Source organism: Brienomyrus brachyistius, chromosome 16 (assembly GCF_023856365.1).
Source record: "Brienomyrus brachyistius isolate T26 chromosome 16, BBRACH_0.4, whole genome shotgun sequence".
Lineage (NCBI taxonomy): Eukaryota > Metazoa > Chordata > Actinopteri > Osteoglossiformes > Mormyridae > Brienomyrus > Brienomyrus brachyistius.
In genome coordinates this window covers 18149428-18173626 of record NC_064548.1, presented here as the reverse complement: position 1 = coordinate 18173626, position 24199 = coordinate 18149428, and the positions used below count along the sequence as shown (strand labels likewise).

Sequence of the window (24199 nt, the reverse complement as noted above, 5' to 3'; positions counted from 1 at the left end):
AATACATTATATTAAACAGTGAAACAGTTCAGAAATGCCATCTGGATGTATATTGTATGACGAGCTTAGAGGGCATCTTAATAGATCTGTCACTGATACTATGATTTCCGTTATATCTCTCCGGAGCCTGAATCAGACTTTTGGGGAACAATTGTGATATGCTAGTAGGTATTTGCTTTTCTTTGTCACTGTGTGATGAGTATGTATGAATGATGCAGAATTCAGCTGCAGTAACAAGCCCCCCTTGGCTATAGACGCCAGCTGTGTATATAATCTCCCTTTGGTCATGCGGGTTTCTTCTGGGCATTTTGGTTTCCTCGCATAATTCAAAAAAATTCCCATTTGTGAGGATTAGTGTTTGTAAGTAACTTTGTGTGTGTGTGTGTGTGTGTGTGTGTGTGTGTGTCCTGTGATGAACTGGTATCCCATCCAGGATGTTCTCTTGTGCTTTGTGGTTCATGGCTAAGTCCCAGGTAAACCTAGACCCCACACTGGATAATCGGTAAGGAAACTAGATTTAAAAAAAAAAACATGTAGGAGGACATTTTTGAAGTTTATTTAAATATATATATCTATCCACCCACAACCCAATGCACACCAAGATGCACATAAAAAGGTAATTAACACTGAGTGTTTGCTGTCTTGCGGTAGGAGCTGGTGTCAGTACACTGGTCACAGGAACCATGCCCCCAAAAAGAGGTGATGTTCAGTTTTATTCATCCTGTCAGATATTGTTATTTAGGAGAAATGTGGAGAAAATGCAGAGGTGTAAATAACACATCTGCTTTCCTTATGAAACAGTAAGCTCTCATAATCCATGGATCGGCATCATCACCAGATAATATACAAAGAAACACTCTTGAGACTTAAACTGCAATGCTTTTCATAATTCATAATGGTTTGCTTGGACAGTACAGTATTCACCAGTGTTATTACTGTGATAAATCATCTGGCAGTCGCATCTTTCTCAAGGTTGTTTGTTTTTTTCTGCATACATATAATTTGCTTCTTTTTAAGTAACCAAGCCTTCGGGCTTCTCAGGAATTTATTAAGCAGCAACTTAGAAAGTGAGTGTTTGAGACAGAGCAGAGAGGACGTCACTGATATCGGACAAACAGTTTCTCAGCTGAAGTGTCCTTTCGGCCCATTTAGTAAATTATTTATTGACAGACAGAAGGGCCGGTATTTAGTTTAATTCTATTTACAGCATGGGGTTGCCCCGCTAAAAGTCAGAGCTTTCTAAAAATGAAAGAGCCATTGTCATCTCTTCTGCATTTTGATTCCTTTTATAAATTCGCTGTCAAGTACGGAAGGGATATGTGACAGAAGAATGAACGGTGTGATAAAATGTCACAAAATATCATAGGATATACAGTAGAGCCTAACCAGCAACTGGGCAGCTCTTAAGGGCTCATTATGAATGTGGACGTTTCTCCGGGTATTTATGTTGAGTTAATCATAATGGCCAACACATACTGTAGGCCTAGTTATATATTTGCCCCTAAATGTCGTTTGGACACCCATATTTGTTTTGTGAAGCTATTTATAAATTGCATGAGCTATGCTCATCATAGAACAGTGGGTTTTAATTAAATTATTTGGCTTTAGTTTTAGAAAACAAAGTAATATGAACATGTGGTTTAACAAACAAGTGAGTTATTTTTAGTAAAATTGATCTTGTGCAGAATCTTTACATGATGTGCTGAAAATTTTATACCTGGAGGTAAAAGTCAATCAAAACCATTTACTTTTGCAATGACATGCATGTTGTTTAGCATTTTTTTTTCCCAAAGCGACATACAAGCGAGACAAATTAGCATATTACAAACATATGGTTGTCAAGGCGTCAACTAGACATAGGTGCAGCTAGACTGAGTTTTCATTCAATGCCCAGGTACAAGTGTAATTTGTACAGGAACAAGAGCTACATAACGTCTTCCAACAAAGTACAAACCTAATGAGACAACTACTGTAAATAAGGAGAAATGCAGTGTAAGAACATTCCGAGAGCATAGAGGGGTGTCAGGCTAGCGGAGGATTTCCTGAAGCAGACGGATCTTGCGGCCTTTCTTGAAGGCAGAGACTTTTCTGGTCAATAGGATTGTTTCAGGTTTTTAAAAAAAAAGTTAATTATGTTGATGTTCCCATTCATTAAATGTCAAATGGGGCAGTGGATACTCATAAAACCGGAACAAACCAGCTCTTCAAATCCCCTCTGCACCATTTGAGATCTATCCATCTTCCAACTGCTCATCTTTGATAGGATAACAGACAGCATAACACAGAAGGCTGGGACACGCCCTGAACAGCATGTCACTCCACTGCAGGGCTTATACACACACAGTACAAACTACATTCAGCATCCATGCATATATGCATGCGTCCATCCATCCATCCATTGGTCAATCCATACCTTTATTGTGAAATGCTTAACTACATACAAGAAACGTACTGGCAGACTTTCAGTCCTCTTGAGGTGTGAGGCAACAGTTTGCTCCCATACTAATTGAATTGCATACTACCTGATAAAACTCTGTTATCCCTACATTACTGGTACTTTGGAAAGTCAGATACTATGTTGTGAATGCAAGGTAATTATTTATGATGAAGATTTATGAAATCCTATTGTAAGAACATGGATTGAGATATTGCAATACTGAGACAAAAATAGCCCCGGAGGTCAGCCATAACATGAAGATGGATTAAACACAACACTTGCTTCCGTGATTTTTTTTCCCTCCTCAGTTTCAAATTAGCTTTTTATTATCTGTCTACAAGCAAAAAGAAAAGTGATGCTCTTTAAGCCCTGCGGCCTAGAAGAGCAAGTCCTTCGTCAGTCTAATGGATGTCGCAGTCTAACATCACACACTGTTTGTGAATACAGATGGATACCCTCAAGATGAGATGGTGTACAAGTGGAGGAAGAACTCAGTAGAGGCTGCAGATCAAAAGTCATGGAGACTTTACCAGTTTGATTTTATGGGCTTACGAAATACCACAGACATAATGAAAACTTCTGCAGGTAAGGAGAGGGTAGTAGTATTATCATAACTATTTTTTCCATGAAAATGTGTAACACTTTGCTTAGTAACTTTGTCACTACAAATCATGAACAAATATAGTAACTACATGAAATACATCATGATTGAGCAATGATGAATGAACATGGAATCGGTACGTAACTAGCACATTGTTTCTAGTTAATCAATACATTAAGTAAGAGTGTACTACTACATTATTTGTGCCCCCTCAAGTAAAGTGTTACCAGAACATCGTGTCCCTGATTGATGCTGATGTATTTCTGCAATTTTATCTATTGCAAGGAAGCTAAAATTGTCTGGTAGCATAATTCTAAAATCCATGCGCTCAATTTCCTGAGCAAAAATACAGTACATGTACAATCATTTATCCTGGACAATGTCCATCCATCCATCTTCTAACCTTCTATCCTGATCGGGGTCACAGGGGACCTGGAGTCTATCGCAAGCAGCATAAGGCGCAAGACTAGGGTCCGGCATGGTCAGGATGCCAATCCACCGCAGTGTTCTCACATAATCATGTTTTATGGACACTTTAGAGACCCCAGTTAGCCTAACTGCATGTCTTTGAGGAAAGTTGACTAGCTGATGGAAAACCACGCTACATGGGGAGACTCCCCACACACAGAGCAGAGGTAGGACTTGAACTTAAGTCAAATGAATGAGACTCGCATATTGGACAATCACAGATAGGGAGAATTTGATTACTTGGCTGAATGTAAAGCATGTGTCTCAGTTCTTGTACTCCTCCGTGTGAATAGCAGTGTCCTTATCATATGTGACATCCCTCTTCACACCGTGAGTCCTTCTGGTCTGACTTTTTCCGCACTTTTAGGAGACCACACTGGAGTTTCAACAGTGGTTGTGCGCACCCATTGGAAAGCAAGACTTTCTCACGTAGGTCCTGCTGTTCAATGGAAAACTGGAGACTGTACAGCTTAATGCTCCCACAGGGAGACAGCAGGGTAGGGAAACTGGAGGAGCTCCCTCTGACCAATCAGTGTGCACTACCGTGCAGGAATGTGTGGTGCTGCCAAAAAAGCGAAGGAGAAAAACAAGTAATTAGATTTGCACAGGAGTTCCTGAATCTTCTGTTAATGAAAGATCGATGTGTCTACTCTTAATTACTTTTAAACATTGTATAATGTTGATATTGAACACTGCGATGGGCTGGCTCCTCATCCTAGGTTGTTCCCTGCCTTGTGCCCATAGCTTCCGGGATAGGCTTCCAGACCCCCCCGCAACCCAGAAGGATAAGCAGTTTGGAAAATGGATGCATGGATGGTATTGAACAAACCTGTTCTTTGTGAATAACACAATAATTACCAGGTCATTACATGTGCTACCCGAATGTACATAATTGGTCAAAATATAGAAAATCAATTTAATGTGATACCAGGCTAGAGATGTACTGGTGTGACTGGTATTTAAAGTTGCTCAGCTGTCGGTTCAGTTCAGTCTTCACCAACATTTACTTTTCATCTGAATGGATTTACTTTTGCCTTCAGCACAAAGAGTCTCAGATCAATCTGAAGCTCTAAAATGACTTTCTCTCCCAGTGATGAATATAATGTCTGTTACCATCCTTGTGTCAGCATTGAAACTTGTTGAGTGCAAGTGCAATTCTCTTTAAAAAATAATGGACTATGTTCTTTCCTGCGGTGTAATATTATAAGATGTTGTATGTACTTTATTCTGTGTATAGTTCATGGCATCTTAATAATCTAAGTGATTTAGGTAAAAAAAAAAAAAGATTGAGTACTATCATGGGCGAAGTTAGGAATTCAGGGCTGCCTGACAAAATGTCATCTGGTCCCTCCCCCCACAGTGGGGGGTAAAATCTGGGGCCCGATATAGTGCTGAGCACCTAAATCTGCCAGGAAACCCATGCCCCTCCCACACTGCCACAATGAGTTAGCATCACCTTTTTTTCTGATTTCCATATCGGCATAAATATCTGTCCTGCTGACTGGTTACATCTTCTTATTTATCATTCATATATGTAGTAATTCGTACAAAAAAATATTTATTTTATACCCAAAATGAACCATGCGCACTTTGCATTGACGCATCCAAAAGGTTCTTTAAAATGCATAAATAATGTTTTCTTATTTGTTTGTTTATTTAGTGATACCTGAAGTTTCCTTTGCTTCAGTGTAGTTTTACCTACATTAAATGGCCACCGCAAACACATTGAAATAAGTGTGGTAGACGTTTTCTTATTTATTTACTGTGAAATACCTTATCGTGTATTAATGCACAATTTAAAGTAGTTTCCCAGTTCACTCTTCCAGATCCTTATCTAAGTTGAATTAAGCATAATTTAAAGGATCAGTATTGGCTACAAGTCAAATTAAGATCCACTTCAACTTTAATTTATCTTTCGCAGAGTGTTTGTATGCTGTTGTGTAGATGTGATGTAGCCCTAAATATAAATGCTCACAACATGTGACAGTGAGACTTAAAATTAATCATTCAGACAAGATGAAATAAGTTACCTCAGATATTAAATCATGCTAAATATCTGTGCCGTGAAGGCACGAAACTCGCAGGCTAAGATCCCAATAGCGGACTTTACAAAAACCAAATCAATAATCAACCCAGAAGGAGAGTGAAGGTACATTAGGCACTGAAAGAGAATTTGTGATAATCCAGAATCATATAAATATGAATAAAGCAAAGATTAATATGGAACATAATCAGAAATGGAGACGTTCACAATTTCTTTAGTTGCAAGGGTGTAAGTAAGCAAGCTGGTATTGTGACACGAGTGAAAACGGGTAAGTGGATCAGACTAATCAATACTCAGTGAGATTGAAGTTTGCTAGGGTATTATAGTCTGCAGTGTAGAAATATTTTAAAGTGCAAAATGAAAACAGTCCAATAGCCTCCAGTAGTATTTGCAATGCCACTGCAATGGCATCACAAGGTGGCATCAGCACTGTGTCCTCGTAGGTCAAGCAAGTGAACACACTGAAATAAAAAACACTGGACGATTCTTTCAAAAGACAAGGAAACTTTCATTGGCAAGGAAGTACAGAGAGGATGGCGGAATGAATTACATTAGACGACCACACTCAGTGTTAGAGAATGCCGGCCTTTGCCGTCTCATGAACATTTTTACTTCAAGTATTTTAGTTTGTTTTTGTGATGTTGAAGTTGCTGCTTGTATCACGTCTAAATGGAATTAAAATTTAACTGATGCCCCTTGGGGAGTCTACTCAGTGTTTTTATTTATAATAGTTTTTTTTTTAAATAGTTTACTGTGGTATTTGGTAAAATATATCGTTAAAGGAAAGATGTGGGGTATTTTCTTTATATGTAATTGCAATCTTCCAGCAAATCCTAAGTCATCTGGAGTGGTGTCGCTAATGTTAATGCATTTGAAGTCTGTACTGGTAGTTGTCTTACAAAAATGAAAAATATCGTATATGGAATGGAAGCGAAAAATCAGGGCAACACTCACTAATTGCGAACTTTCAAAGCGTTTTCAATAAAACAAATGGTGTCACAAAAAGAAAAGGTCATGTTACCGTAATGCAACAGAGAGCAAGTGATTTATTTAGCTCATAAAAAAAGTATATTGAAATGAAAAACTATGGACAAATTCAGCAGATTGTGTGAAACATATATAAAATCTTAACACACCGTATAATAAAAACTGTTTTGTTCACTTAATAAGGATTTCTCGCTGTATTCCCAGTTTCCCCCTGTTATCTGCTAACAAATACTCCAGTCAGTCTCAACCATAGGGACTATAGCCCAGCCTGATATGCTATTATAAAAGGCAGGTTAACACACAGTAAACTTAATCTGAAAGCTGTATCAAACGCATAACTAATTGGCAATTATTTTCTGTTGTAACTTTGCTGGCAAAATGCAGCACTTAATATATATATTTTTTTTCCCCCGTCTCCAGGTGACTATGTGGTGATGACAGTATACTTTGATTTAAGCAGAAGAATGGGCTACTTCACCATACAAACCTACATCCCATGCATTCTTACTGTGGTCCTGTCATGGGTCTCCTTCTGGATTAAAAAAGACGCCACACCAGCCAGAACAGCATTAGGTAGGTTCTCAAAGTAAATGCATCATGGAAAGTTCTTGCGGACACATTCTTGCTTGTACTGATTTGATTAATGAACCAGAGATGAGATAAACTGAACTTCTATATCAAGGCGCCGGTGTTTGTGAAGACCAAGCAAACAGCTCATTCAGATTGTCTGCCGTGATAAAATGATTCAGCAGCGTGACAGTGAGGTCAAACTCTGCTGGAAGATAACAGAAAAGTGAAAAAGTAGCTCCGTGAAAGTCAACGGATTTTTTTCTTCTTCTTCAGGGAATGTCATATCAAAGAGACACTTAAACACTTGACATAAACCATGAAAAATATTAAAACTAAAATATGATCTGGAGATTTTAGAGATGCACTCAGTTTTAAATTCAAACCCAGATGGAATGTGCTCACTCTGACGTGGCATGTGCGTGTTTTAATGCTTCTTTATATATGACACTGTGTTAGCTTTTCTTTATTGGTTGTTTAAATAGTGTGACATGGGATGAGAAGCATCACCTACTAATGCAAGGCCGTGGTACTTTCTCTGAAAAGAGAGGATCGTTTCTTTTAGGTGGGGGGGGGGGGGGGGGGTCTGCCCTTAGTGAAGGAGTTTAAGAACTCGGGATCTTGAGTGATATTAAGAGGGAATCTGCGACTGACAAACAGATTTGTTTTATGACTGCAGAGGCCTGTATAACGAAGCTGCGTTTCTTGCTTAGCCGGATAACTTGTCAGATTTAACAAGTTATCCGGCTAAGTAAGCAAGAAATCCTGCTTCATGATCAAGCCCTCTGGTTTGTGGGTACAGAGGAAATCTGTGGAGAAGAACAATGGGAATTTAGCTGCCAGATGAACCTAGTGGATCACTGGTTAATCTGAGTTCCTGTCCTCACCTCCAGTCACAAACTGTGGGTAATGGCTAAAAGAAAAAAGTCAAGAGTAAAAACAAGGTTCCTTGGTCTTACTCTCCATGACAGGGTGAGGATGTCAGATATCTGGACGTAGCTCAGAATAAAGTTGCTCTTTCAGTCCGAGAGGACATGGTTTGAGAACTTTATATGGACACTACCTAGATAGCTCCTAAGAGAGATACTCTTGGCAAGTTCCACTGGGCAGAGGCCAGGGGAAGACACAGGAAATGCTGGAGGCATGGTGTGTCCAAATGGTGCTGGAATAGCTCCTTAGCAACAACTCTAAGTTTAGAAAAGAATGGATCTTAGCGATGGACACAATCAATATTAAAGGTGTTGTGTAGGATAATAAGCATTGATTTAAAATCAGAGGGAGATTAAAAATATGATTTATGTCCAATATTCTTTATGTTGTTAAGAACATTATAATGTAGCTATCAAAATAATAATCAGGGATGCACCTTGCATTTTGTGACTGCAATGAAAACATTGGATGAAAGTTCATGACTATAAAATGTGAAGAATTCCCCTGTTCGGGCTTAATTGGAATAACGCTGACAGAATTGTATGCCTGCATGTCTTCTGTGCACTTTCTTTCAGGCATAACAACAGTTTTGACCATGACCACACTGAGCACGGTGGCGCGGACCTCTCTGCCCCGCGTCTCCTACGTGACTGCCATGGACCTCTTCGTTAGTGTCTGCTTCTTGTTCGTCTTTGCAGCTTTGATGGAGTACGCCGCCTTGAATTATTACTCCTATAGCACACGTAAACCAAGCTGCAGTAAGGCCAAAAGATCGGTAAGATTGCATTCATGATCTCACTTACGATATACACAACCACGGAAAAAATTAAGAGACCACGGCAACATTTTTTGGTTCACTCGTTTCTCAATTTATGGGTGCGCATCTGTGAACATTTTTATTTTTTTTTGCAAACTGCAGCCTGGTTCTTCCCTGCTTCTCATTATTGAAGGGTTCTTCCTTGCTTTATGGGACTTCAGTGATGCTTCTAGGAGCCTGATATAAACTATCCCAGCAGTGCATCTCACACCTGCACTTAATGTTTCCTGTTCTGCTTGAAGGTCACTTGATGTCATTCTACGATTCATGAGAGACTGTCGGATAAGTTAATGGCCATCTCTAGCATTAGAAAATTGCTTCCACCCTTTACCTGGCTGGTTTCTGGTCGTTCCCAGTGTCTCCTGCTTCACCTTGCTCATGTGTACGGCTGTTTTAGAAATTTTGAACCTGGAAGCATCCTGCTGCTCAGCATAACCTTCTGCCAGCAGAAGAATGATTAAACCTGGATTTAGAAATTCAAATTAGTTTAAAAATATAGAGTGGTTTCCAATAGTAATTAAATTATGCAAGTTGTTCTACAGCTGACACCTGTAAGCTTCTAAATTTAGATTATAAACAATGAACTATTAGCATAATCTAAAGAGACTACAAAGAGTGTTTAAATGAAGAGTGTTTTTAAATGCTGAACATGAGTGTATTTTTACGTAAAACAAGCTCTGCATATTGCATAAATACTGTTCATACATTTCTGGTCTCGTACTTTGTATATTGTGTATTTCTGTATATAAATGTGTCTTTCTATATCTATTGTCCTGTCTGGGCATATTGCATATGCTGTACTGGTGGCTGCTGTGTTGCTAAATGACGTGTAGGTGCCCTATGTGCATTGACAAAATTCTGATCAAATGTATCGAGCTGGAGTTTCCTAGGAAAAGTAGATCTCTAACATACCTTAGTATAAATCCATATACTGTAAGGTATTAAAGATGGTAGTAGCATATAACGCATGGCTACTTTGTATTTTAGTTCATAAGAACTCTTGCAGGTTTGCCCTAAAATTGTTAGGGAAGCATTTGTTCAGCCAGTTATCTGTGCTTTACAGGAGTTATACGCCCAACTACTGGATAAACCGCATTGCTGCATCAATCATTACCTTTTCTGCACCTCTAAATGAAAGCATGGAACGACATTTTTATAACTTTGGCTGTATAGATGAAACAAAGATTCCTGTATACAGTGCATCTATCTTGTATAAAGTACTTCCTACATCCTGCAATATATTTATGAAGCAAATTGGAAACTGTGCTAGAGTTTCGCGACTTAAGTCGCGAGCACAAATCCACCGAGACCAACGAGGTTTTTTCAGTCTGCCCCACAGAACATGGTTACGATATGCTGTCACTTGAATCTAGAATTACTACAACTGATATATTACCACAATCCCAAGGAGGGAAGCCAGCCATTCATTATTCTGACCAGTGATGTTTTATGGCCATGATGTTGTTTAGACACAGACTGAAAAACTGCATAGTAACTGTTAGATTGCAGGAAGACGCAGACGGAACACCTCTTCAATTTTGAAAGAGAACTGCTGTTTAGCATATGTGTCATGCCCGGCTCGTGCGATCCTCGTGTGTGACACGCCCCCTGATCATTCGCGTGTGTTTCCCCAATCATGCCCAGCTGTGTCTTGTTATTTTCGGCTTGTCTTTTGTATTTAGTCAGTGTCCGTCTTCCCCAGACTTGTCATTGACGTTAGTGAATGTTCGTTTGTCGCCATCTGCCCTGGCTCTTCCATCCCTTGATAAACCCCGAATCCCCTGCCTGCCTGCCTCGTCTATCCCCACTTCCTGCTCGCCCGTCCTACCCAAACTCTGCCAATATGTTTCTGGAGGATAAATTATACGTTTATAATAACTAATAAGGTTTTAACATAGAAAGATAGAGATAGAAAAGAACATTTACATTAATGTTCTTAGTCACAGAATTGTTAACACAAAGTCAATCTGAATAATGACAAACACAAGCTATTTAAAACAGAAAAGCATTTTAATGGCTTAATAGATACAGGACCAGATAACCAAGAAGCTAATGTATCCTGTTCACTTTGGGGTAAAAAGGTTACTTACTCAAAATATGTATTGGGCATGTTTTCGTGTAACATTATCAATGACATTTTCCTTCTGTGGGTGGTGTGGGGGCTCAGTGAAAAGCACTGTTTCCACGGTTGGGGGTTGGAAACCGGCACCTGCTCTGCGTACAAAGTTCTCTTGCTGTCCCTGTGTCCTAGGTTTCCTGTGAATACCCTTTTGTGTATTTTCATTTTTATTTAACCACTATTTAACCAGGCAAGTCACTAAGAACCATTACTTATTTACATTCATGGCCTGGCAAAATAACGTTTTAATGACAAGGGGTAAGAGATATGAAGATAAACAGAATAAAACAAATACAAATTACAGTATAAACATGCAATATTTTCATCAGTAACTATTCAGATTTCAGTTGTAATCTCTGTTAAAAACGCTGTGTAAACATTTATCCAGGTTTGTACTAAATAAAATGTATTCTTTAATTTCACCCTGGACAAGGACCCGAGTACCTTTGCAAAAAAACTTTATTTGAAGAACACAAAAATAAAGTTGGGTTTGAGATCAGTGTAAATTCTGTCCTTATCTGATGAGACCCCAGGAGCATATTGTATACGGCATTGTGAGGCAAATATAAATTACACTGACCATATCTGCCCAGGTTTTGAGGTGGAAAGGCTCACGTTTGGGGACGATATCTTCAGATATTGTCTTATACTGTAGCTTTGAGTAACAGCATCAGCAAGCACATATGCATGCATGAGAAACTACTGTATATACTGATGAACCCATCGTAATATTCCGATGAACCCATCGTAAACTGAAAATATGATACAGTAAGTCAAATATGAATTCATAGGTATAGCGGCCTTGTGAGAATTTGTTAAACAGAAAAAAATGCAATTGTTAAACACCGTATCAGGTCACAATGACTTTAGAGACTTCTGTCACCCAGTAAAAGTATAAAGCATTGTACTGAGCATCCAGGAACAGAGCTACCATGCATCGCTATCGTAAGATTCAAATATGAAGTGGAGCGCAGCCGTTTGCCGGAAGTGAGTCTGAAATATAGAGCGGCTGGGTTGGAAGGGATCAGCCATGATCTTCTCATGGCCCGAGACTCGCACAGCATCGGCAGGGTAGGCAGATCAGCAGATCGGACTAGACCTCGCTTAGTGTACAGATTATATTCTTGACAGCTCAGCTATGCAAAAATGCTCAGCCGTGCCTGTTCATACTAGCTCGTGTACATTTAATAACAGCCTACTAACTGAGCATTCTGCTTTCTGTTCTACCTTGCAGAACTATTCGGTGCTTGACATGGGACCTCCCCCAACTGTCATCACCTTAAACAATTCCATGTACTGGCAGGAGTTTGAGGAGGCCTGTGTCTACGACTGCTTGGATGGAAAAGACTGTCAGAGCTTCTTCTGCTGCTTTGAGGAGTGTAAAGAAGGAACATGGAGGAAAGGACGTCTTCATATAGATATCCTAGAACTAGATGCCTACTCCCGTATCTTCTTCCCCACATCATTTCTATTGTTCAACGTCGTCTACTGGGTTGGCTACCTCTATCTTTAGCCGTCTCCTGTTATGAAGAGGAGTCAGGTGCGCCCATATTTACAGAGGAATGACAGAAAGACAGGAAAAAAGATCTTCTGCACAAGCCACAGAAACAGCTCACTGCGTTCACCACAAGAATGTCAGTAACGATAGCTATAAAAAGGTTCGATGTGAAAAAGGCAACCTAATTCTTGAATTTCCTCAAGAGTTATAAAGAAACTTGGGAACTGCTGACTTGGTCAGGATGGTAATAAGTGGGCTATTTTATTCTGATGTTTCCCATCAGAAGTTTCTGCCTTGAACTTCAGGTACCAGAAGTAAAAACACACAGAAACATCTGAAGTTCCCGGTTCCTACTGATGATTACGAGAATATGTAATAATAATGTTAGAACATAATAACTTTTTTTTTTTTTTTTTTTAATGAACTTTACAAGTGCATTTTGTATGTTCCCAACAGAAAATGAAAACCACAAAAATTCCCTCTAGTCATCTCTGGCTGATCTGTTTCCAGCTCCAAGGCAAACCATTGAAATCGTCCTCAGTGCCTTCGTCAGGAATGGCAGCCATCTGCTCATGCAGAGGCACCAACTCAAAGGCAAGGGTGGGACACTCTTCTGTAGCCCATGCAACTTAACTCTAGATGGTTTTATTCCGATGTCTCCCTGTCTTTGATGACCTGCTGTTTATTGCCACCCTCAGCATGTGGTAAATATTGCGGAGTAGCATGACACTCATAATAGTGACAAAAGGAGAATTACTTATTTTTCCGTTTTCACCAAAGCAAACAAAAAAATAGCACGACTACTGACCCCTGCCCAAAGCTATGATTAACGATAATTGATATACATGTACATTCATATATGCACATTTTATTTACAGAATTATTTTAGTTCCATTACATTAAGTAAACACAAAAGGTGCAGACATACACATACTGTAATAACATCCTATCTTACTAGAAGTAAGAAAATAAGCTCCAGAATCTAGTAACTTGTCAAGTAGATAGAAATTTGAGATATTATCAGGGCTGGACCGGTCATCTGGCATACTGGGATTTTTCTGGTGCACCAGCAAAATTTATTTATTGTGGGATCCCCCCCGCGTCCAACCCAGCAAAATTACTGTGGGGTGAAGAGGACCCCCACACTGCTGAACCGAATTATTTAGTGTATGCATTAGCCTAGTGCATTTTAAAAATGGGTGGCGCTTGTTTGAGCATTTTTATATTTTCAGAATAATTTCTTCTTCTTTCTCTACTTCTGTTTGTCAGCTTCATCAGGAAATTCATGACTTTGTAACTTGCCAGTCCAACAGGTTTCATTGACTGGAGAATTTCTGTCCAGTTCAGCACATTCTGATTCAGTACAATTCAGTTAACTAGAATCTATTTCATTACAATTAAATTTTCTCAATTATAATTCATTAGTTGAATTCAGTGTCCTTGAATTTACTTTATTCAAATTCACTAAAACCCACTTTACATTTTAGGTGTACACTCCAATTCATTCCATTCCCGTTTTGCCTTGTCAAGTTAGTTTATATCTGTATTAAATTCAGATCTGAGTGGCCGTTGTTTTCCTGAATTGCTGTATGTATTATTCTGAGGTCATTGCTAAGCAGCCATGTTAGGCTGTTTATTTTTTGGATTTTTTAGGAGAGTTACATTCTATTCCCACATAACCTGTCGCGTTTCTTTATTCTCCGATTCTTATCCTTTTCACTACATTGGTATAGGGAGAGTCCAGAGATTTCTTACTGATATATAATGTCTGTATGACCTGCTCAGTCTTTTAATAAGGCATCCTGCCGACCCCAATCACACCCCCCACCTCAGTAAACAAACTGAGCTTATAATCACCTGATATAAAACATTGACTTGTGGTTACTGTTGACACACAGTCAGTGTATGTTTACTATATCAAACAAAATTAACAGAGTATTAAAAAATCTGGTCCAGAACTGATAAAAAAAAGATAATATTTTGAAAATGATTATAAATAAGGTCAAAGAATTATTACTCGCTCTATCAAATAATTTTTCTCTGAAAGAACACTGAAAGAATACTGAGACTGCATGCGATGTTACGAAAAGTCTAACAGTCATCAGGAGTCATTCAAAACAAAAGGCTACCTGGAGTTGGTTTAATGGAATACAGATTTACTATTTAAATACCATGCATTACATTTCAGTATTTTGAATCCTTATCAAGTCTGTTGAAGCATATTCAATATAAACATATTGACGTAAGCACATATCATTTATTGACATTCAAAAGGAAGTGTTTTAAAACACAAGCAATGAAGCCAAAGAAATAATGAAAGTCACACTGACATACGAAGTAGTAACCAATTAAAAAACAAACAGACATTAAGACATTAAAACGCTTTTCTGTTTTAAATAGCCTGTGTTTGTCATTATTCAGATTGACTTTGTGTTAACAATTCTGTGACTAAGCTGTAATTAGAAGTATTCATAAACATGAGAGTGATTAGAGGTGCTGTTTGAACAGTTTTGTCTTGGTGGCCTGTTTTTCTCGACTGTATGAGTTTAAAAAATTGTATTCTGGATGTTAGTTGTTAAATTAAGTGTATTTTACCCTGAAAACCAATACTGAATTTAGACAGCAATGTTATAAGTCAAACTATAAAAGCACATTAATATGGGGGACACCAATCACTCATCGGCCATCACTGTTTTTTACTGCCCCATATGTGCTCGCAGATGCCTCAGTCTTCAAAAGGAAATAAATTACTTTTATTACATTACATGCATTTCTTACAACTTTGATGCAATTACGATTCAGAGGATATTTCCCAGACCACCCCTGCCTTAAAGAAACATTAAGCATACGACAACAAACTACAGTATGAACTCATCAATTGTGTGTCATTGGTATTTGGAAGATTCCGCCTTTGACATGCATTTGCATGTTTTGACATTGTAAGCATAAGAATCTGAAGGAATGAAGAATTTATCTGAGAGATATTGTGTTGTTCTCTAAGTATAATTACATCACTTACGGTTCTGCGTTGCATACAAGAAATATTTATGTATTGAGACTGTGTATCGTCCGCCATCATTTTCCATGCAATTTCCATATGTTATTTTTATATTGAAAATGTACTTTATAAGGTTAATAACAAAAAAAAAACTTTGTTAAAAGTTGTTCTTTCTGTATTAGTCAAATGTCTTTACAAGGAACAAACACTATTTTATACATAGATACTGTGATGTCAGTTTGGTTATAATTACTAAATAAATGTTTTTACATAAGCCTTTAGATTTGCTGCATTATGAAAATATTGGTGAATTCAATATTGAATTTAAGTTATTTTTCCCTACATTGTAATATACTATGTATTCTACATTTCACATAATTATATCCATGTGCATAACAATTCAACAACATTAAGAACTATTTGAAAGTCTCTCCCTCAGCTAGTAAAGTAATCCATGCCAATATGAAGACAATAGAAAACTTATCAGGAAAGTGATACTGGCATTATATATATAAAGTAGCCATGTTGACAAATCACTGTAAATATATTTTGCCCCTTTTGCAATATGAGGTTCAATACAGACCAACAGCTGCTCTGTTTTCCAACTGAGTGAAACATAAATTACTTTTGTGTTAATATTGATTGGTGGGGGAAAAATATGAAATTAAACACATCGACAGTAGAACTTTTTTAATCAGAGAATTCCGAGGCTCCTGTTGGGTGGAATATTCAAATTATTTTTTTTGTAATGAAAGGAACAATTTATTATCAAAGAATTAAAAATGACCCCAAGGCCTCCTTAAATTAGGAGAACAAGGTGCATGCAAATATATAAAAATTAAATTAGACAATAACCCAACCTGCAAGTGCAAGAAGCTCAACAGCAGGCGTACAACGGACGCTCCTCTGCCTTTTTTTCAGCTTCCACCTGGTTAGAACATTTTTTCTTAGAAGACCAATTATTCAAATCAGGACCAGCTGGTCTTGATTACTCAAAATACATCAGTTGGCAGGGAGATAGTTATCAGAGGCCATAACAATGTTAAATCACCATCGCCCATGTGGTCCCAAGCTGTTATTCCACCTACCTCCAGCTCCAAATAATATTTCCCTGCCTAAGTTTTTAGTGTGTCTAAGGCAGGGGTAGGGAACCTGATGCCGGTGCGGGTGGGTGCGGGTTTTTGGGATGGCCTCTCAATCAGCCAATAACAGTGGATTCCAAGGACTGGAGCTGAGAATCGCTGCTTTATTATTGGCTGACTGAGAGGTCATCCCAAAAACCCGAACCCAACACCGGCTCTCCATGGATCAGGTTCCCTACCCCTGGTCTAAGGTGAAGTACTGTATATGGAATTGTAGTGCCCAGGATATATTTGTAAGGATTGTTAAAATTGAATCACGTTAAATATAAATAAAATGTCATGAAGTAGTTTTTAATTAATTGACATTGTGACAGTAGAGTGTAACATGTCTATAAAAGTGAGACATTGCAGAGCCTAAGAAACGGAGCGGTTATAATTAGAGATGTGATTTAGCTGGGATCTCGTCTGGCCGTGTTTATGAGGTAGCCGTGTCTTTCTCCCTCTGCACATAACGAACCCTGATTATTTATTCATCTGACATATAAGCCCTGAAAGAGAAATTCCTAGTTGTGAGCATTAATATACGGCACTCAGTTTGGCATTCAGTTGTAATGTACATTTACACTTAATGAATTCCTGTGCTTTTGAATGATAATCCCACTATAGCCTAAATCAGCTCTGGTCCTGGAGGACCCACAGACAGTCCATGTGTTTGCCTTCTTCCAGCTCCCGATAAGGAGCAAAAGTGTGGACTCTGTGGCAGGGAGCGGGGAGGGAACAAAAATGTGGACCGGCTGTGAGTTCCCAAGGATCAGGTTGGGAAACACTGAGCTAAAGAGTAAGATTTGGAAAATAAACTGAATTTTGTTTTCCTTCCAGCAAAAAGATAAATCAAAGTTATGAGCCAAGAAAATCAACACTCCCTGTCATAATTCTAAATTTCTGGATGTTTATATGGAAATATCATTCACAGAATGTAATTAATATAATCCGTCTAATAATATTATAAAATATCAGGTGCACTGAAAAACCTGGTTTATGTGTCACCCAGATTTACAATACTGGTCGGGTCCAGCATTTCCAGTGGCTCCATTATTAAAACTACATCTAATATTTTTCATAGTAATTAAATTCAGGGCCGTATATATTGGTAACCTGAAGTATGTGCGTGGCAGATTGCTTTGGAAACAATGCGCAAGATCTATGGAAGTTGTATAACATCACAATTTTTTAGGACTAGGTTTCAAATTAGTATCCGTAGACTTAAAGAAGACTATGGAGAAGTAACAGTTGTTATAAATATCTACTACTGAATAATAACTGTATTAATGGACGTAAAAATAATATTTTTCATATTTCCTGTATCTTCTTCCAGCTCCAGTCTTCCGCATCATGTTAATAAAGGAAGTGATATAACAGATATATTGTCAAATGTTAGATATTTTGGTGGAGTCAGCCCTTAGTGAGAGATACATATACTGCATACTTACACACCGCATATAGGTAACTGACTTAGAGATATTTTACAGTAACTATGAACTATAATAATGCGAAACACAATTTTCATATGCTTCAATTAACCAAAGCAACCCCAGTATGGATGAGTAAGGCCAGCTAGATAAACAATGACTCATATTTAAATTACTTATGAAAAACATGTAATAGAACATCAATTTGAATAATAGAAACCATATCCTTTGCATTAAACTAATATCATGGACATTTTTGTTACTTTTTAATGTATCTGCTACGCTCTGCTCTCTCACCTATCTTGGAATCTGTGACACTATCGGTCATAAAATTATATTTTTCAGCTTAAACGATAGATATTTGCTTGCCGAACGCTTAATGCCCCTCATCTTCCGTTTAGATATGTGTTGTAAATAGCTTTCACAGAAATCCACTGCTTTCAGACAGTTTCCTCCTCTTCGTTCTACAGATAAAGGTAAGCGATGGATTCCCACCAGTGGCCTTCTCTTCATTATATGACCTCGTCTTCACCTTTTTGTACCAGGACCTCAATCTCGCTGAAGTAGCAGCTTTATTTTAAAGTGCACTTTCTCTGATTGGTTAAATGATAGAACCTGGGAAGTGTTGTGTGATTTTGCAGATGTATGGTTGTGGTTGCGCAGTGCTGTCTTCAGTCCTGCGGGTTATCACACGGGCTGCCTGTCAGCTCTGTCATCAGCCTCCTGCAAACTAGTCTTCAGCACTTTATTACCTAGTAGCTCTGCCAGTATCTGCTATGTCCATGAACCGCTCCAGGTACAGGGCAACCGGCCATTTGGAGAGGAGAAGGAAAATGGAGGGTATTACAGATGCTCAAATGCGTTTAACAAAAGCTTAGACAAAAATAAATCAGTGGCATGTTCATGTTGTTCCTAATGTGCATTTAGATTTCTCTGGTAAACAGCTCTTTCACACTAGGAGATGCACTTCTTTAAGCTGCAGATAAAGGTGACTGATGGGCCTCCATCAGTCCTTCATTACATAACCTCATCTTCTGCTCCAGCTGCCTTGATTATGGTAGATAGGTCTTCAGATTCTACTTAAATAGTGAGACCAAAGAGGCACTCTTCATATGCGTTAGCAGACACTTCTATAGACCCTGTGACCTGTGACCCAAACTGAAGGACCTACCACCAACACTTATTATTTATGTGTGGAATTGCAAGAAGGCCCACATTCCACATTTAGAATAATCATTTCAGTTACCTTAGCAGGGAGCTGACCTGTTACTGCCATGTATGAAAGCAGAAGAATTTTAATGTCTATTCTGTAATTAACCGCAAGCCAGTGAAAAGGCAGAGTGTATGCATTGTCAATTTGCTGCAAGCAGAGGTACTGGAAGGAGTTTGACTTTGGGGGAGAACAGCCCGGCGGTCAAATTCAGTCACTAATTCTAAGAAACACAATCCAGTTTCCAAAACTTTTACTTACCCATGCTATTATTAGTGTGATGAAGTAAGTTATGTACATTACTATGAATTATTCATTAGTTATTATTAATTCATTAATTAAGGTCAATGGTGTTATTGAGGCAGGAGTGATGTTAATAAATTAACTGTTTTTTTCTGTTTCTGTTTACAAAAAACAGTTTATTTAATTTAATACCTCTCCTGCCTCAGTAATATATAAAGGGATTGACATAACTTCACATTCACCTTTAAAAGCACCACATGTGGCAATCGATTGTTGTAACAGCGTGAATGGAAACTTGTTTAATTAATGATGAACATGAATGTGTAATGATGTGCAGCCACTTTATATGCATGGTTGATTAATCGTAACTAAGTTTTGGTGGAAAATTGATTGGGTTTCATGTGATTTGTAACTTTCCATGTGATATGTTAAATTGTCTATTCTGCCTATTCTGAAAGCTAAGGGCACAAGGCAGGAAACGCCCCATGACAGGGGGGCCAACCCATTGCAGAGCACACTCACACACCATTCACAGCTATGGGCAATTTAGTGACTCCAATGAGCCTTGCCGTGTCTTTGAACTGCGGGGGGAAACTGGAGTACCTGGAAAAAACCCCATGACGACATGAGGAGAACATGCAACCTGGAGACTCGAACCGGGGTCCCAGAGGTGTGAGGCAACAGTGCTACCCACTGCACCACCTTGTCACCCCCCATTTTGAGAACTATAAAATTGCAAAATGATGTCCTCATATACGTACAGTAATTACTCCAGGATTCACAAAAATGTTCTGGGAATTTGTAATTCTAATTATGTGATAAATACACTCATTTGTCTTTTAAGATCTATATGATAACCCTGTTTTTTAATTACAATGCTGTCATGGTCTAAGAATTGTATAAGACCAAAAACTGCCATAAGTCTGTTTAAGGTTCTCTACATTTGTATCAGGGGGTAGGCAAAAAGTTTCTGACATTAATGATACCATTTTTATAGCAGGTGCAAATCACTAATGGTTACACTCACTGAGGTAAGTACTGTTCTTTAAATGGTTCCTGGGATTAAAAGAAAACCAGTACCATTCCTGAGACCTGAGGAGGAACTCCAAACACAGTGAGAGATCTAATCAGACATTTGCAACCTTTGTCAGTCCACTGAAATTAAGAAATATGTACGGACATTTAAAATCACTTTTTTAAAAAATCAATTAAAATTCCCTGGAACATTGACAGCATATTGATATTGTAAAAAAGCATTACTGTATATTCCTTGGGTTGTCTTGTGTGTGGCTGCATGGCTGCTCAGTAATTCTTTCAATCTGTTTCTTTTTTCCTTCTCTCTCCAGGTTGTGTGCCAGTGTGCTTGGTCTGTGCTCCTTTCAAACCTTTTGTCAGTTCCCTAAAACCAGGACTGGGGCTGGTGTGATTTGGTGTATCCCATACATGCCACCCACAGGAGGACAAAACACTAGTTAACAAGTGCATGCCAATCGCTGTATTTATGAGTCGGATAGTTAAGGTAGGATGCGTTATTCTGGGTTATTAGTACACTAGAGTTTTTTTGTAGTTCGCTCCTGCTTGGTTTTGATCGATTTACTCCTTTGCCATTACCTGTGGTCTCTGCCTGTATCAGATTTTTCCACCTCCGTTTATTCCTCCTGAGTTTCATGATTCTTATATATATTGTAAATAGACACAGTGATCACGTGCCCTGCTGAGCTTCCTCTAAAACGGCAGGACAGACCATAACACACGATCATGCGAAATCTATGAAGCCATACTGTACATCAATCACATCACCCGATTAGTGTTGTATGAGTCCCAGGCTGCAAGGAGCTGAGGCTCACCCTGGATAGCTGATATCCAGCGCAGTACAGCCGTGGCCAAAAGTTTTGAGAATGACACAAATATTAATTTTCACAAAGTCTGCTGCCTCCATTTGTATTTGGGCTATTTGCATATATTCCAGAATGTTATGAAAAGTGATTAGATGATTGCAATTATTTGTAAAGTCCCTCTTTGCCATGAAAATGAACTTAATCCCAAAAAACCCATTTCCGCTGCATTTCAGCGCTGCCACAAGAGGACCTGCTGACATCATTTCAGTCATTCTCTCAGTAACACAGGTGAGAGTGTTGATGAAGACAAGGCTGGAGATCATTCTGTCATAGAATAGCAGACTGGATGCTTTAAAAGGAGAGTGGTGCTTGAAATCATTGTTCTTTCTCTGTTAACCATGGTTACCAGCAAGGAAACAGTCATCATTGCTTAGCACAAATACGGATTCACAGGCAAGGATATTGCTGCTAGTAAGATTGCACCTAAATCACCCATTTACCGTATCATCAAGAACTTCAAGGAAAAAGATTCAGCTGTTGTGAAGAAGGCTTCTGGACGCCCATGAAATTCCAGGGTTGGAATTATATGTAAGGAAAGGCAGAGGGACCACGAGCAAATCAGCTACAACAATCACCAAACTACAGTACTGGGAGGTAATCTAGTACCTATCAAAGTGTCATGGAGAGATGCATATACAATGCATGTAGTTTGACAACTCAGTAGGGATTCAGAATATTTTTTTCATTAACTTATTAGGCAGATACTTTATTTAACACAGTTTGTGTATTTAGCCAGTCTGAATGCATAATAAAGTATGCACTGAGTGTTTTATAGAGCAGTATATATCAACGCAGGCTGGCTGTATGAATATGAGAATGGGAGAATAGGGAATACATTTGCGGACAGGAGTGGAGATGGGTGTAACAACAGCAGCATGGAAGAATGAAAACAAAAGTCAATTTGGTTTAAGAAGAGTGAAAAAACAGGACAGAAAACAAAATGGAGCGATGAGTCATCGAAGGCCTAAAACTGAGTGTGGGGTGGGGGAGGGAGGGGGGGGGTTTGGGGCTGCAGGTGGATTTAATTTGAAGTAGAAGCTGAAGACAGAAATCATTCTGAAGCCACCTGACGGAAAAATACAAAAAACCTGAGAGACACATGAGGGTAATCTGACGAATGGCTGTGTTTACGTCACAATTGTGTGGAAGACCATGGAAGTGATATTCCTGAGGCAGAGAACGCTGCCCAAAGAATCACTCTAGTGAAAGGAAAAGTCACAATGTGAAACATGATTCAAAGGTGCACAAAAGTGATTACTGTTATCTCTCGCCAAACAATCAAAGGATAAACAAAAGTAACTTTAATAAAGACACACAGACTGTAACAAAAACTGCTCTGAAACAGTACTATATATCTATATATCTATATATCTATATATCTACAAAGCGGACTTGGCTGCGAATCTCACTCACATCAGTGAGCCGTCTGCGTCTCCAAGGAAAAAGGCCATGAAGCTTTTCTCGCGAATGTTAATTCACCCCAGGTACCGTCTCACTGAATTAATTCATGAACTTAGCCAAACATCAGACGCAGAACCCATACAAAGACACGGTCGCAGAAAAGAATATATGAGGGAAACTTTTGTACTTGCGAGTGTTCAGTGTAATGAGCGATAATATCTAAGTATTGTGTGAGGACGTTGGAGTTCAGAGTTTTCCACGTAAGATACGTTTTGCAATAGAAGGAGATTTTAACCTGAAATGTCACAGTATACTTTTCGGAAAAAAAAATATTTTTGCTAAAATGTATTTGTTAAAAAACCAAGATAATGTATAATCTCTCTACACACACACATATATACACTCAGTGAGGAAAAAAAGTAAAGCGCCCAGATGGAGTGGTGAAAATGAAATGAATCTGCATATGATGAAAGGTCATGTGACTGTACAGCAACGATTACGATATCAGATCAAACGGACAACAGAGTTGGCAGCATGGACAGACTGCTGGTCCCGTGTCAGTAGGGTGTGGCTGCCCCCCCCCCCCCATCGGGCCTGGATACATGGGAGTCATACAGCCGTTGTATCCTTTCCTGCATCACGTTGGTCCACAGCTGTTGTAAGTGGCCCTCAAGATCCTGTAGATTGGGACTGAGCTGACGTCTGAACTGATCTCACACATGTTTGACTGGGGAAAGATCAGAGGACCGGGCTGCACTGATGCCATCCACCTGTGGGTGTGCGTGCAGCCCTCCACCGACAGCAACTGCAGCAGAAGGTTCTGTATGATAAATCGGCGGCACCACTATCCCCACTTCAGGTGGGGGAGAGGGTGTACATGAAGATAAATGATAAATGGATCCAAGCGATGGTTGTGAGGGTCAGAGGGGAGCCGCGGGCTTTTGACGTCATCACATCCTCGGGTGCTCACTGTCGCAGGGACAGGAGACACCTTCGCCACAACAGAACTCCCACCCCTGATCACCATCGGGATGATTCCAGTCTTTATGATGGCGACGGGGGTGAGACTGCAGAGAGTTGTGCGGAGCATCATCCAGTGGTGGGCCTGGAAGAGGAGCAGACATCTGGAAGAGCACAACAGGCCTCCCCCACATGCGCTGGTCAGTGTGTGCAGCTACCGGAGCGTCTGAAGGACTACGTGCTTTCCTAGTACTAGTAATGGTTCCGAACAGTTGTTTGACATTTTGTCATGTTTAATGGCATGAGTTCCAGTAAGGTTAGGATTGGCACTCCTTAGTGTTTTGTATCTGTATGGGATTCTTCAGAGACGTGACAAGCAATAAACCAATCAGAATGGTGTGTCACCTCACCTTTATTAGGCGACGGCGCATGATTTACTGCACATTGCTATGCAAATGGAGCAATGGTCT

The 24199-nt window shown here is 39.1% G+C and overlaps 1 protein-coding gene across 1 annotated transcript in view; it reads left to right on the top strand.

Moving 5' to 3' along the window:
• Positions 1-15649, top strand: part of LOC125710309 (gamma-aminobutyric acid receptor subunit gamma-3-like) — a 50442-nt gene extending 34793 nt beyond the window's left edge. The window contains exons 6-9 of the mRNA XM_048979891.1: positions 2885-3022; positions 6958-7110; positions 8610-8809; positions 12205-15649. Of these exons, the coding sequence (XP_048835848.1) occupies positions 2885-3022; positions 6958-7110; positions 8610-8809; positions 12205-12483 (770 nt within the window). The 3' untranslated portion in view covers positions 12484-15649. The remainder of the gene's footprint in view (positions 1-2884; positions 3023-6957; positions 7111-8609; positions 8810-12204) is intronic.
• Positions 15650-24199: the final 8550 nt, after the last annotated feature.